Source organism: Thalassophryne amazonica, chromosome 8, assembly GCF_902500255.1.
Source record: "Thalassophryne amazonica chromosome 8, fThaAma1.1, whole genome shotgun sequence".
Lineage (NCBI taxonomy): Eukaryota > Metazoa > Chordata > Actinopteri > Batrachoidiformes > Batrachoididae > Thalassophryne > Thalassophryne amazonica.
Window position 1 is genome coordinate 97,197,728 of NC_047110.1, and position 13,999 is coordinate 97,211,726.

The following is a 13,999-nucleotide window of genomic DNA, read 5'->3' on the forward strand; positions in this document are numbered from 1 at the left end:
CTGTCCCAAACATCCACACAATGTTGAAAAGAAGGTTCATTCAAGACAGTCCCTCTACACCCAGAGCCTTCAGCATTTCTGGGTGGATCTTATCAACCCACAGGGCTTCGCCATTGCAGAGTTGTTTGACTACCTCAATGACTTCCACCAGGGAAACTGACGTTGATCCCCCATCAGCCTCCAGCTCTGCCTCACCACAGAGGGCACGCCAGTCTGATACAGGAGTTAATCAAACTGTTCCTTCCAGCACCCAATTACCTCCTCAGCTGAGGTTAACAGAGTCCCATCCTTACTGTAAACAGCTTGAATGGTTTCCAGTTGTCCCCTCCTGAAGTGCCTCACGGTGTGCCAGAAGCACCTTGGTGCTGACCAAAAGTCCTTCTCTGTTTACTCTGAACTCCTCCCACACATTTCTGCTTTTGGGCCTGTCAGTACCTTACTCCTGCCTCCAGAGTCTTCCAATGTAACATATCCCAGAAGGACTCCTTCTTCAGTCGAATGGTTTCCCCGACCACTGGTGTCCATCAAGGTGTTCGAGGGTTACCGCCCCGTGAGGCACCTAAGACCTTCAGGCAACAGCTCCCCGCAGCAGCTTCAGCAATGGAACCTTTGAACATTGGCCATTCTGGTTCAATGCCTCCAACCTTCACAGGGATACCACAAAAGCTCCACCAGAGGTGTGAGTTGAAGATCTCTTAGACAGTGAGCTCCTCCAAACATTCCCAGTTCACCCGCACTACCCGTTTGGGCTTACCAGGTCTGTCCAAAATCCTCCTCCACTCTCTGATTCAACTCACCACCAGGTGGTGGTCAGTTGACAACTCTGGCCCTGTCTTTAACCAATTGTCCAGACCATGGGGCCTCAAATCACCTGATGTGATCACAAAATCAATCATCGACCTTTGGCCTAGGGTGCTCTAGTACCATGTACACTTATGAGCATCCTTATGTTCGAAGATGGTGTTAGTTATTGACAGCCCATGAGTAGCACAGAAGTCCAATAACAAACGACCATTCAGGTTTAGATCGGGGAGGCCGTTCCTTCCAATCACGCCTCTCCAGGCATCTCTGTCATTGCCCACGTTGAAGTTCCTCAGCAGAACAATGGAGTCCCCCACTGCTATCCTCTGCCACCCGGGTCTGGTCCGTCAAGGGGCTCGACTTTCGCTGTCACGCATGGGACAGCGCACCCGACCCCCACGGTTCCCCTGTGGGTGGTGAGCCCACAGGATGGTGATGGAAAGTCCACATAGCCTTTTTGAGCTATCCAAACAATGTGTAGCTAAAATAGTGGTGTTACAAAATACAATTACCATCAACGGGTGAATTACCCCCTCCAGGAGGTAATTCACCCATTGATGGTTCACCTGTTGTTTATTTGTTTGTGTAGAGCCCACAATTTTTCATAAATCGTTAGGAATTTTTATTGAAGATTAATATCCTGATAGGCAAGAGGTGATTAAATTCTCAAGATCACAGGTCAAAGGGCAAAGTCAGGAAAAATCTTGGAATAGTAGAAAAATTGCTATCTTTAACATTGAACGAATTTTCAAAAATTCATAACTGTCAAAAGAAGATCAAATTTCTTTCATATCTGACAGCCTTATGTAGGATGGTATTCTTTATCAACTGACAAAGTGTGATCTAGATCTTATCTGGATTGCTGATTTATTTTGCGGCCATTTAACATTGAAAACCCCATTTAATGTATATTTTGCATTATATCTTAATCAAATGTGCCCCAATCATGCTCATATTTGAACGTGAGGTGCACACTGGCACTCAGTATCACCTGACAAAGTTTGATCTGGATCTGATCTGGATTGTGGATTTTGTGGACATTTGAAAAGCCCATTTGGTGTACATTTTGCATTATATCTCCATCAAAAATGCCTCAATCACTCTCATTTGTGACAATGAGGTACAAACTAGCACTCTTAATGAATAGACTGATCTGTATTGCGGATTTAGCGGATGTTTGATTTTAACATTGAAAAGCCTGTTTGATCTAAATTTTGTATTATATTTTAGCTTATGAGCCACTTCTAACAGGACTCTGACTTAGAAAATTTTTTCGGAGGTAAAATTTTGTGGAATTGAAAACTAGTGTTGGCGGAGGTTTGTGTTCTATGAGCACAGTGCTCTTGTTTTATTTTATGCAAAATTGCCTCAATTACACTATTTAGCCATGGCACAAAGCAGTAAGTCATATATAGGCCCTGTGGCCTGTTGGTGCTGGTGCTTATCTCAGATTTCATAGTGTGAAGCAGATGAGAGTCGACAGCTCCCCATGGACAGGACACCAATCTGACACAGCCAACCAGCCAGCCAAGGCTGGTACTCATTTATAGCTGGGTAGGCTGAGACAGACTAAGTGTATTGTCCTAGGACACAGACAGGTAGCATGAACATGATTCAAGCCTCGGTCTGCATATTGGCAGGCCAGCTCCTTCTCCGCTCAGCTACCTCCTCTTCTGTAGCCAGAAACTCTAAAAAGAGTAATTATGATTAGATATTCCCGTTTCCAAAAATCAATCAAGTAACCATGAGCAGTCAATGCTTCATGTGGAAAAACTAACCTAAGATTAAAATATTTCTCAACTCAACTTTATTTCTATAGCACTTTAAAACAATCAAGTTGAAAACAAAGTGCTGTACATCAGACATAAAACAATGAAAAGCAATATAATAAATAAGAACAATTATTTCACTGTTGTTAAAAGCAATTTATTTCATCAAAATCACTTAACCCCTTAATGCCTACTGTCGCATATATGCTACAATATTTGACTCAAATATGCAACATACCAAACTGACCAGTATGCCTGTTGTCGCAAATTTGCAACATACCATTATTATTATTATAACATTATAACATAAAGTCATTACCAAAATACCATAATTACTATTTATTTTTTTGTGCAAAAAGTGAAATTAATAATCTCAACATTATTTACCATCTACTTAAAGGCAAAACACACACAAAACATTTTTTTATATACAGCTATATAAATTCAGGCGTTAAGGGGTTAATTCTACATTCATTTTAAAAAAATTGCAAAAATTACATTGCTTGACCTAAAAAAAGTTTTTATTAAAAACAAAATATTCTGCATTCTTCAGTGCAATTCTAAAACGTTGAATGGCTCGGTTTAGACCAGCAGTCATGTGACAAAAATTCAGCGAACCATCAACTCAAATGCAGGCTGGAGGACAGAGGAGAGCATGGAAAGAACAGTGGTGTACAGCAGAACCATAGAAGAAGAAACACAATTATCGTATTTGATGCCATTATATGAAGCCAGCCATCACAAACTAAGGAGTTAAAGTGGACACTGAGTTGAAATTTGACACTGATATCAGGGCAGTTGTTAAACTGAGTTTTTTTTTCTTTTGAGGTATCTGGCAACGCTTTGACACAGTAATCCATGCCTTTGTTGCTACTCGGCTTGATTACTGTAATGCACTATATGTGGGGGTTAGTGCGCCCTCCGCAGCCCGTCTCCAGATGGTATACAATGCCGCTGCACATCTTTTAACTGGTATTGCCAACTGAATGTTTCCCCTAATAATCGGATCCGCCCTGCCTTCACTGCACATGCGTCATTTCGGATATCAGTAGCGTCATTTCTGAGCATCAACAGCAATTCACCATTTATCACATTGTTTCTGCTTCAAACTGCACTCCAGTCATCTGTCTCAGCGACAAACATCTGAAGCTTTTGTACAACAATCATTTCCACATAAATTCAGTATTATTTTGTAACAAAAGACTGCGCCAGAGCTGCAGCTGCGCCTATGTAATTTCAGCGCGTCAATAACGACTGACCAATTATTGCCTCTTTTCTGCTTAAAACTGCCTTGTTTATGCTTAAAACTGACTTTAGAATTATTTCAGAGGTTTGAGCTTGTCATCTGATGGTTAATAATCCCATTATTCGCTTTGATCGCTTTAGGTGAAGTGAATCAGTCTCAGACGTGCTGCTGTGGTCCCAAATGACGCATGCACAGTGAAAGCAGGGTGGACCAATTTTTAGGGGAGACCGTTTGGTCTGCGATAGCGGCACACATAAATATGAGCACATTTCCCCCATTTTAACCTCACTCCACTGCCCATACAGGATTCATTTTAAAATTCTTTTGTTTTTAAATCCCTGAATGCTCTTGCCCTGCTCTACCTCTCTGAGCTCCTACACCCTCAGGTCAGCCAATCAGCTGCTCCTGAGTGTGCCTAAAACTAAGTGGAAGCTCAGACACGACCACACATTTGCTGTTGCGACTCCAAAATTATGTAACGACCTGCCCCTGGAGATTAGACAGACCTCATCATTGCTTTTAAATCTCTTCTGAAAACCTATCTCTTCCCCTTCACCTTTGATACCTATTGACTTCATTCATTTGATTTTATCTTATTGCTTTTATTGTGTGGTTGTTATGTTTAACTGTTTTATGGCTTTTAATTCTTTTAGTTGCATTTTGTTTACAAGTTTATGTCTTATGTGAATTGTTATGTCTTTCATGGTGATTTTATTTGTTCTTCTGTACAGCACTTTGGTCCACTGTGGTTGTTTTAAGGTGTTTAAGGTTGATGCCGTCATATACGATGGCTAAGACCAAGCTTTACTAAATTATAAATAACGTTTGAATGACATGAGATAGAAACTTACTTTTTTTTTTCTGAAAAGTTAACTCTGCAGACTTTCGAGCCAGCCATCGGCCATCTTTGTACTCCGCATAGAAGCTGTGTGATGACGTGCACAATGTGAGTGTCCAATCAGAATTGGTTCACCGTCACATGGCTTTCCAAAATCTAATCGTAGGGCAGATTTACCGCATGATGAAAGCCAAGATCGTTTTCAGGAGTGATATGTTACTAGTTGGCCCGTTTGAATAGCCCCCCGGGTGCTCCACTGAGTGCATACTATTAGTACATACTCAGTGTGCCCTGCGCCATTACGCACAGCGATCATTGAAAGCAGGAGCAGACAGAGAGCCTCTGATGACAATCTCATGTGTTCAAACAAAGAGTGTGTAACTATCAGGATTGCTCCACTAGTTTGCATGTGAATGTTACTGGATAACTCTGTTGCTTTCTCAGCGTAAAGCACTGTTTACCATATCAATGGATGTATATATTGTTCAAAATGTGCATTCGTGTTTATTGTTTGAACCTTTTTGGTTGTTCAGTCCTTTCACACAAGACCTCAGATTACCTTTATAAAGTGTCAAAACAGTTGTTTATTATAGTTTGCCGTGTGTTTTGAATAAATGTGTGTGGAAAATTATTTTTCGCTTTATTTTTTCCTTGCCTATTTTTGATTGTAAACCATTATTACACTTATAAAACACAACAAAAACATATATATTCTTAAAGCAGAGGTTGTCCTGAAAAAAAAGACATAAAACTTGATTGTGGGATGCAGGGAGAGCTGTTAACAGCAATTATACAACATTTATGCCAGTTGAGTAAACTGTCCAAAAAATGCCCTCGGACCCCAGAGGGTTAACAAATAAAGTTGGTTGGTTGGATGTTTGGTATTTGTGCAGCACGTAGAGATCCCCCATTTTTTTACAATATGGACTTGGATAAATGTTGTATAATTGTGTCTTCCTGGGCAAAATACTTTTTTTTTCTTTTTTTTTAGTTCTACTTACCTGTAGCCATGATTTTCCATGGAGGTGCATGGCTTGCAGGTGCAGTGAAAAATGAACCGAAAGCACCTGTCATTCAGAGAGTTAGGTCATCCAGCTCGGTAAAGTCAAACTGAAGAATTTCTTCCTTCTAGTGAATTTGCTGGTGAGTTAACTATCATTTTATGCTGTGGTTGTTGATGATTGTTAAAAGGTCGGGTGGTGGTGTAACCACAGCAGACCAGTAAATACACATTTTAAAATACTTTGGAGTTAGAAGAATTCAGTACAATGATAAAATATGGCCCATTTTAAAATATCATGAGCTATTTAGGGCTTTGATGCACAGTGAAGCATTCTGGGCAACTGTAATAAGTAAGAATGCCAACGTGATTCAGGCCAAAAAGAACAAAAATTGCCAAGAAATACATTTTGGACTCTGTTTGATAGAGTATCTGTTTGTTGAATTATTATCCATCTATAAGAGCGACAACTGTGGTGAATTACACCATAGAACCTGAACGTTCCTTTATTCCTGTTACACTTGTTCAAACGCCCGGACTAAGTCAGTTAACCAGACTATCTTCACGGATGTTTATTTGAGTAGAAATAGCTTTGCTATCTGGTCAAGTGTAGTGATCACAGTGCCTGGCCTTTTATAGCAGCACAGATAATGTGTCTGTTTCACACTGGGCCCTAATGAAAGTGAAAGGAGAAGGAGCCAAAAGCGCTGCATTCTCATTCAGGTGCTCTTGCTCGCTTGTATAGCTTTGGCGATTCTAGTTATTGTGACAAATCCCTCAGTCCAAATCAATCTGTCCTGACTTTTACTGCTCTTTCTCCTCTCTGCATGAGATCACTCTGTGTCAAAGCTCTAATCTTTCTGCAGCATGAGAAAGGATCCGTGTCCGGACACTTCATCACGACACCTCATCCTTTCCAGCTATAGTCATAACCCACTGTATTTTTTCTTTTCTAGATCCTTCCTTCAGTTATGGATTACTTGCTGATCTGATGTGATTCTGCTGTGGACCCTCGTTGACATAAATACATGTTCACAACAGATGAGGAGGTTCCATGCATTTCCCTTCTGGGTGTTGCCAGTGTTGGCTGGAAGAAAAAGCCATAACTAACCGAGGATAAGTTCCTTGTTATGATGGGACCTGGACTCTGCTGCAGGTTTTGAGCCTATGTCTCGCAGTGAAACCAGATTGTGGCACGAAAGCATTTCTCTTGTGTAAGTCCTCGAACTCTGCGAGGATGGAAACTTTTTCCGCTTCATCATAGTGTTGACCCGGTTTAAAGTGTTCCCCACAAACTACCCGTGTCCACTGGCTGGTCTGAGCTGCTCAGTTTGGAGCAGTGTGATTTCCTGATGCTGCCATGCCCTCATCAGCAACGCCAACCATGACTTCAGCAATCTGTCCGTCAGCGATGACAGCAGCTTTGACCGCATCTTTACCGAGATCCCTGAAACTGAGACCATCAAGGTATCTGACTGTCAGAATGTGTCCTGTGACATCAATATAAAGTTGAAGAATACTTACTGAACATCAAGGGCCTGATTTACTAAAAGTTTGTGTGTGTTAAAATGTGCACAAACACTATAGTACTCATAATAATACATGCATGCTGATTTAGTAACACTGCACACTGAGGACTGCCTCTTTCAAAAGTGCAAAATAGTGCGTATTGTTCATTTAGTGTGTGTTGCCTTCACACATATGCACTTTGGGGTTTGCCCACCCGAGTGCACAAAATTGTAGGAAGGAACATGCAAACAGATGAGGTGTGCTCACAGAACACAATTTATCAAGCTCAAAGGAAAAATTTGTCTTATTTAGCATGTTGGAAGCCTTGGGGTTAACTTAGTGCGCTTTACAGGCAGCTGTTCCAGCAGCAGAGAGGCCGCTACAGCCTCCTCATACACAGAATTAAAATAAATAAATGAATCATTCCTTGGAAAATGTGCATATTTAAAGCGTTAACAGTTTACTTCATGCTTGTTTCTTTAAGAATAAATGTCTCCATGGGTAACAGGTGGACCATAGTTTTGCACTGAGCACAACGTAGATTTTAGTGAGACTCCTGCTCACTACCGTCACTGATGTTTTGTCTGCCAAACACATTGTAGCTGTGCACACACAATGCAAAGCACATCAATCAATCAATCAATCAATTTTTTTATATAGCGCCAACTCACAACAAACAGTTTCCCCAAGGCGCTTTATATTGTAAGGCAATCAATCAATCAATCAATCAATCAACTTTTTTTTTATATGGCGCCAAATCACAACAAACAGTTGCCCCAAGGCGCTTTATATTGTAAGGCAAGGCCATACAATAATTATGAAAAACCCCAACGGTCAAAACGACCCCCTGTGAGCAAGCACTTGGCAACAGTGGGAAGTGAAACACTCCCTCTTAACAGAAGAAACCTCCAGCAGAACCAGGCTCAGGGAGGGGCAGTCTTCTGCTGAGACTGGTTGGGGCTGAGGGAAAGAAACCAGGAAAAAGACATGCTGTGGAGGGGGGCAGAGATCGATCACTAATGATTAAATGCGGAGTGATGCATACAGAGCAAAAAGAGAAAACAGTGCATCATGGGAACCCCCCCACAGTCTACGTCTAAAGCAGCATAACCAAGGGATAGTCCAGGGTCACCCGATCCAGCCCTAACTATAAGCCTTACGAAAAGGAAAGTTTTAAGCCTAATCTTAAAAGTAGAGAGGGTATCTGTCTCCCTGATCTGAATTGGAGCTGGTTCCACAGGAGAGGAGCCTGAAAGCTGAAGGCTCTGCCTCCCATTCTACTCTTACAAACCCTAGGAACTACAAGTAAGCCTGCAGTCTGAGAGCGAAGCGCTCTATTAGGGTGATAGGTACTACGAGGTCCCTAGATAAGATGGGACCTGATTATTCAAAACCTTATAAGTAAGAAGAAGAATTTAAATTCTATTCTAGGAATTAACAGGAAGCCAATGAGAGAGGCCAACACGGGTGAGATATGCTCTCTCCTGCCAGTCCCCGTCAGTACTCTATCTGCAGCATTTTGAATCAACTGAAGGCTTTTTAGGGAACTTTTAAGGACAACCTGATAATAAGAATTACAATAGGTCCAGCCTAGAGGAGATAAATGCATGAATCAGTTTTCAGCATCACTCTGAGACAAGACCTTTCTGATTTTAGAGATATTGCGTAAATGCAAAAAGGGCAGTCCTACATATTTGTTTAATATGCGCTTTGAATGACATATCCTGATCAAAAATGACTCCAAGATTTCTCACAGTATTACTAGAGGTCAGGGAAATGCCATCCAGAGTAAAGATCTGGTTAGACACCATGCTTCTAAGATTTGTGGGGCCAAGTACAATAACTTCAGTTTTATCTGAGTTCAAAAGCAGGAATTAGAGGTTATCCATGTCTTTATGTCTGTAAGACAATCCTGCAGTTTAGCTAATTGGTGTGTGTCCTCTGGCTTCATGGATAGATAAAGCTTGGGTATCATCTGCGTAACAATGAAAATTTAAGCAATACCGTCTAATAATACTGCCTAAGGGAAGCATGTATAAAGTGAATAAAATTGGTCCTAGCACAGAACCTTGTGGAACTCCATAATTAACTTTAGTCTGTGAAGAAGATTCCCCATTTACATGAACAAACTGTAATCTATTACACAAATATGATTCAAACCACCGCAGCGCAGTGCCTTTAATACCTATGACATGCTCTAATCTCTGTAATAAAATTTTATGGTCAACAGTATCAAAAGCAGCACTGAGGTCCAACAGAACAAGCACAGAGATAAGTCCACTGTCCGAAGCCATAAGAAGATCATTTGTAACCTTCACTAATGCTGTTTCTGTACTATGATGAATTCTAAAACCTGACTGAACCTCTTCAAATAGACCATTCCTCTGCAGGTGATCAGTTAGCTGTTTTACAACTACCCTCTCAAGAATCTTTGAGAGAAAAGGAAGGTTGGAGATTGGCCTATAATTAGCTAAAATAGCTGGGTCAAGTGATGGCTTTTTAAGTAATGGTTTAATTACTGCTACCTTAAAAGCCTGTGGTACATAGCCAACTAACAAAGATAAGTTGATCATATTTAAGATTGAAGCATTAAATAATGGTAGGACTTCCTTGAGCAGCCTGGCAGGAATGGGGTCTAATAAACATGTTGATGGTTTGGATGAAGTAACTAATGAAAATAACTCAGACAGAACAATCGGAGAGAAAGAGTCTAACCAAATACCGGCATCACTGAAAGCAGCCAAAGATAACGATACATCTTTGGGATGGTTATGAATAATTTTTTCTCTAATAGTCAAAATTATATTAGCAAAGAAAGTCATGAAGTCATTACTAGTTAAAGTTAATGGAATACTCAGCTCAATAGAGCTCTGACTCTTTGTCAGCCTGGCTACAGTGCTGAAAAGAAACCTGGGGTTGTTCTTATTTTCTTCAATTAGTGATGAGTAGAAAGATGTCCTAGCTTTACGGAGGGCTTTTTATAGAGCAACAAACTCTTTTTCCAGGCTAAGTGAAGATCTTCTAAATTAGTGAGACGCCATTTCCTCTCCAACTTACGGGTTATCTGCTTTAAGCTACGAGTTTGTGAGTTATACCACGGAGTCAGACACTTCTGATTTAAAGCTCTCTTTTCAGAGGAGCTACAGCATCCAAAGTTGTCTTCAATGAGGATGTAAAACTATTGACGAGATACTCTAACTCCCTTACAGAGTTTAGGTAGCTACTCTGCTCTGTGTTGGTATATGACATTAGAGAACATAAAGAAGGAATCATATCCTTAAACCTAGTTACAGCGCTTTCTGAAAGACTTCTAGTGTAATGAAACTTATTCCCCACTGCAGGGTAGTCCATCAGGGTAAATGTAAATGTTATTAAAAAATGATCAGACAGAAGGGAGTTTTCAGGGAATACTGTTAAGTCTTCTATTTCCATACCATAAGTCAAAACAAGATCTAAGATATGATTAAAGTGGTGGGTGGACTCATTTACTTTTTGAGCAAAGCCAATAGAGTCTAATAATAGATTAAATGCAGTGTTCAGGCTGTCATTCTCAGCATCTGTGTGGATGTTAAAATCGCCCACTATAAGTATCTTATCTGAGCTAAGCACTAAGTCAGACAGAAGGTCTGAAAATTCACAGAGAAACTCACAGTAACGACCAGGTGGACGATAGATAATAACAAATAAAACTGGTTTTTGGGACTTCCAATTTGGATGGAAAAGACTAAGAGACAAGCTTTCAAATGAATTAAAGCTCTGTCTAGGTTTTTGATTAATTAATAAGCTGGAATGGAAGATTGCTGCTAATCCTCCGCCCCGGCCCGTACTACGAGCATTCTGACAGTTAGTGTGACTCGGGGGTGTTGACTCATTTAAACTAACATATTCATCCTGCTGTAACCAGGTTTCTGTTAGGCAGAATAAATCAATACGTTGATCAATTATTATATAATTTACCAACAGGGACTTAGAAGAGAGAGACCTAATGTTTAATAGACCACATTTAACTGTTTTAGTCTGTGGTGCAGTTGAAGGTGCTATATTATTTTTTCTTTTTGAATTTTTTGCTTAAATAGATTTTTGCTGGTTATTGGTGGTCTGGAAGCAGGCACCGTCTCTACGGGGATGGGGTAATGAGGGGATGGCAGGGGGAGAGAAGCTGCAGAGAGGTGTATAAGACCACAGCTCTGCCTCCTGGTCCCAACGCTAGACAGTCACAGTTTGGAGGATCCAAGAAAATTGGTCAGATTTCTAGAAATGAGAGCTGCTCCATCTAAAGTGGGATGGATGCCGTCTCTCCTAACAAGACCAGGTTTTCCCCAGAAGCTTTGCCAATTATCAATGAAGCCCACCTCATTTTTTGGACACCACTCAGACAGCCAGCAATTCAAGGAGAACATGCGGCTAAACATGTCACTCCCGGTCTGATTGGGGAGGGGCCCAGAGAAAACTACAGAGTCCGACATTGTTTTTGCAAAGTTACACACCGATTTAATGTTAATTTTAGTGACCTGCGATTGGCGTAACCGAGTGTCATTACTGCCGACGTGAATTACAATCTTACCAAATTTACGCTTAGCCTTAGCCAGCAATTTCAAATTTCCTTCAATGTCGCCTGCTCTGGCCCCCGGAAGACAATTGACAATGGTTGCTGGTGTCGCTAACTTCACATTTCTCAAAACAGAGTCGCCAATAACCAGAGTTTGATCCTTGGCGAGTGTATCGTCGAGTGGGGAAAAACGGTTAGAGATGTGCACGGGTTGACGGTGTACACGGGGCTTCTGTTTAGGGCTACGCTTCCTCCTCACAGTCACCCAGTCAGCCTGCTTTCCCGACTGCCCGGGATCCGCCAGGGGGGAACTAACGGTGGCTAAGCTACCTTGGTCCGCACCGACTACAGGGGCCTGGTTAGCTGTAGAATTTTCCACGGTGCGGAGCCGAGTCTCCAATTCGCCCAGCCTGGCCTCCAAAGCTACGAATAAGCTGCACTTATTACAAGTACCGTTACTGCTAAAGGAGGCCGAGGAACAACTAAACATTTCACAACCAGAGCAGAAAAGTGCGGGAGAGACAGGAGAAGCCGCCATGCTAAACCGGCCAAAAGCCAGTAGCTACGCAACCTAGTGGATTCCCAAAAACACGCAAAGCGAACAATGTGCAAATAATTCAGAGGTGATTCAGCAGAAGGAGTGCTTTAGTTAAGGCACCAGACAGGCCACGAAGCAGCACAAGTAACGCACGGCAACAGCGAACGCACGACAACGGTGTGCAAAAATAAATAAAAAATCCACTACACAGGCTGTGGAGCAGCACAGGTAAACGCACGAAACAGTGGTAAAAAATAAAATAAAAATCCACTAGACAGGCTGCGGAGCAGCAGCATCGGTTAACGCACGACAACAGTGGGTAAAAAATAAAATAAAAATCCACTGGACAGGCTGCGGAGGCAGCCACAGGTAACGCACGACAACAGTGGTAAAAATAAAATAAAATCCACTGGACAGGCTGTGGAGCCGCACAGGTAACGCACGACAACGACGGCTAAAATAAAATAAAAATCCACTGGACAGGCTGTGGAGCAGCACAGTAACACACGGACAACAGTGCTAAAAAATAAAATAAAAATCCACTGGACAGGCTGTGGTAGCAGCACAGGTAACGCACGACAACAGTGGTAAAAATAAAATAAAAATCCACTGGACAGGCTGTGGAGCAGCACAGGTACCGCACGACAACGATGCTAAAATAAAATAAAAATCCACTGGACAGGCTGTGGAGCAGCACAGGTAACGCACGACAACAGTGCTAAAAAATAAAATAAAAATCCACTGGACAGGCTGTGGAGCAGCACAGGTAACGCACGACAACGGTGCTAAAATAAAATAAAAAATCCACTGAACAGGCTGTGGAGCAGCACAGGTAACACACGACAACAGTGCTAAAATAAAATAAAAATCCACTGAACAGGCTGTGGAGCAGCACAGGTAACACACGACAACAGTGCTAAAATAAAATAAAAATCCACTGAACAGGCTGTGGAGCAGCACAGGTAACACACGACAACAGTGCTAAAATAAAATAAAAATCCACTGAACAGGCTGTGGAGCAGCACAGGTAACACACGACAACAGTGCTAAAATAAAATAAAAATCCACTGAACAGGCTGTGGAGCAGCACAGGTAATGCACGACAACGGTGCTAAAATAAAATAAAAATCCACTGAACAGGCTGTGGAGCAGCACAGGTAACGCACGACAACAGTGCTAAAATAAATAAAAAATCCACTAGGCAGGCTGTGGAGCAGCACAGGTAACGCACGACAACAGTGCTAAAAATAAAATAAAAATCCACTGGACAGGCTGTGGAGCAGCACAGGTAACGCACGACAACAGTGCTAAAAAATAAAATAAAAATCCACTGGACAGGCTGTGGAGCAGCACAGGTAACGCACGACAACAGTGCCTAAAAAATAAAATAAAATCCACTGACAGGCTGTGGAGCAGCACAGGTAACACACGACAACAGTGCTAAAAATAAAATAAAATCCACTGGACAGGCTGTGGAGCAGCACAGGTAACGCACGACAACAGTGCTAAAAAATAAAATAAAAATCCATGGACAGGCTGTGGAGCAGCACAAGTAACACACGACAACAGTGCTAAAATAAAATAAAAATCCACTAGACAGGCTGTGGAGCAGCACGACAACAGTGCTAAAAACAAATAAAATAAAAACGAAAGCGTTAGCAGCTAGCTAGCTTGCCAACGCCGATGAAAGTTAGCCGACAAAAGCGCTCGTCACGATGTTTCGACCGCTAGAGGTCTTCTCTAGGCGTT

The 13,999-nt window shown here is 41.7% G+C and overlaps 1 protein-coding gene across 1 annotated transcript in view; it reads left to right on the top strand.

Annotated features, from left to right (window-relative positions):
- Positions 1-7,007: 7,007 nt before the first annotated feature.
- Positions 7,008-13,999, top strand: part of kcng4a (potassium voltage-gated channel, subfamily G, member 4a) — a gene marked incomplete at its 5' end in the record, with an annotated part of 71,011 nt that continues 64,019 nt past the window's right edge. Inside the window, 1 exon segment of the mRNA XM_034177032.1 lies at positions 7,008-7,121. Coding sequence (XP_034032923.1) covers positions 7,008-7,121 — 114 coding nt within the window.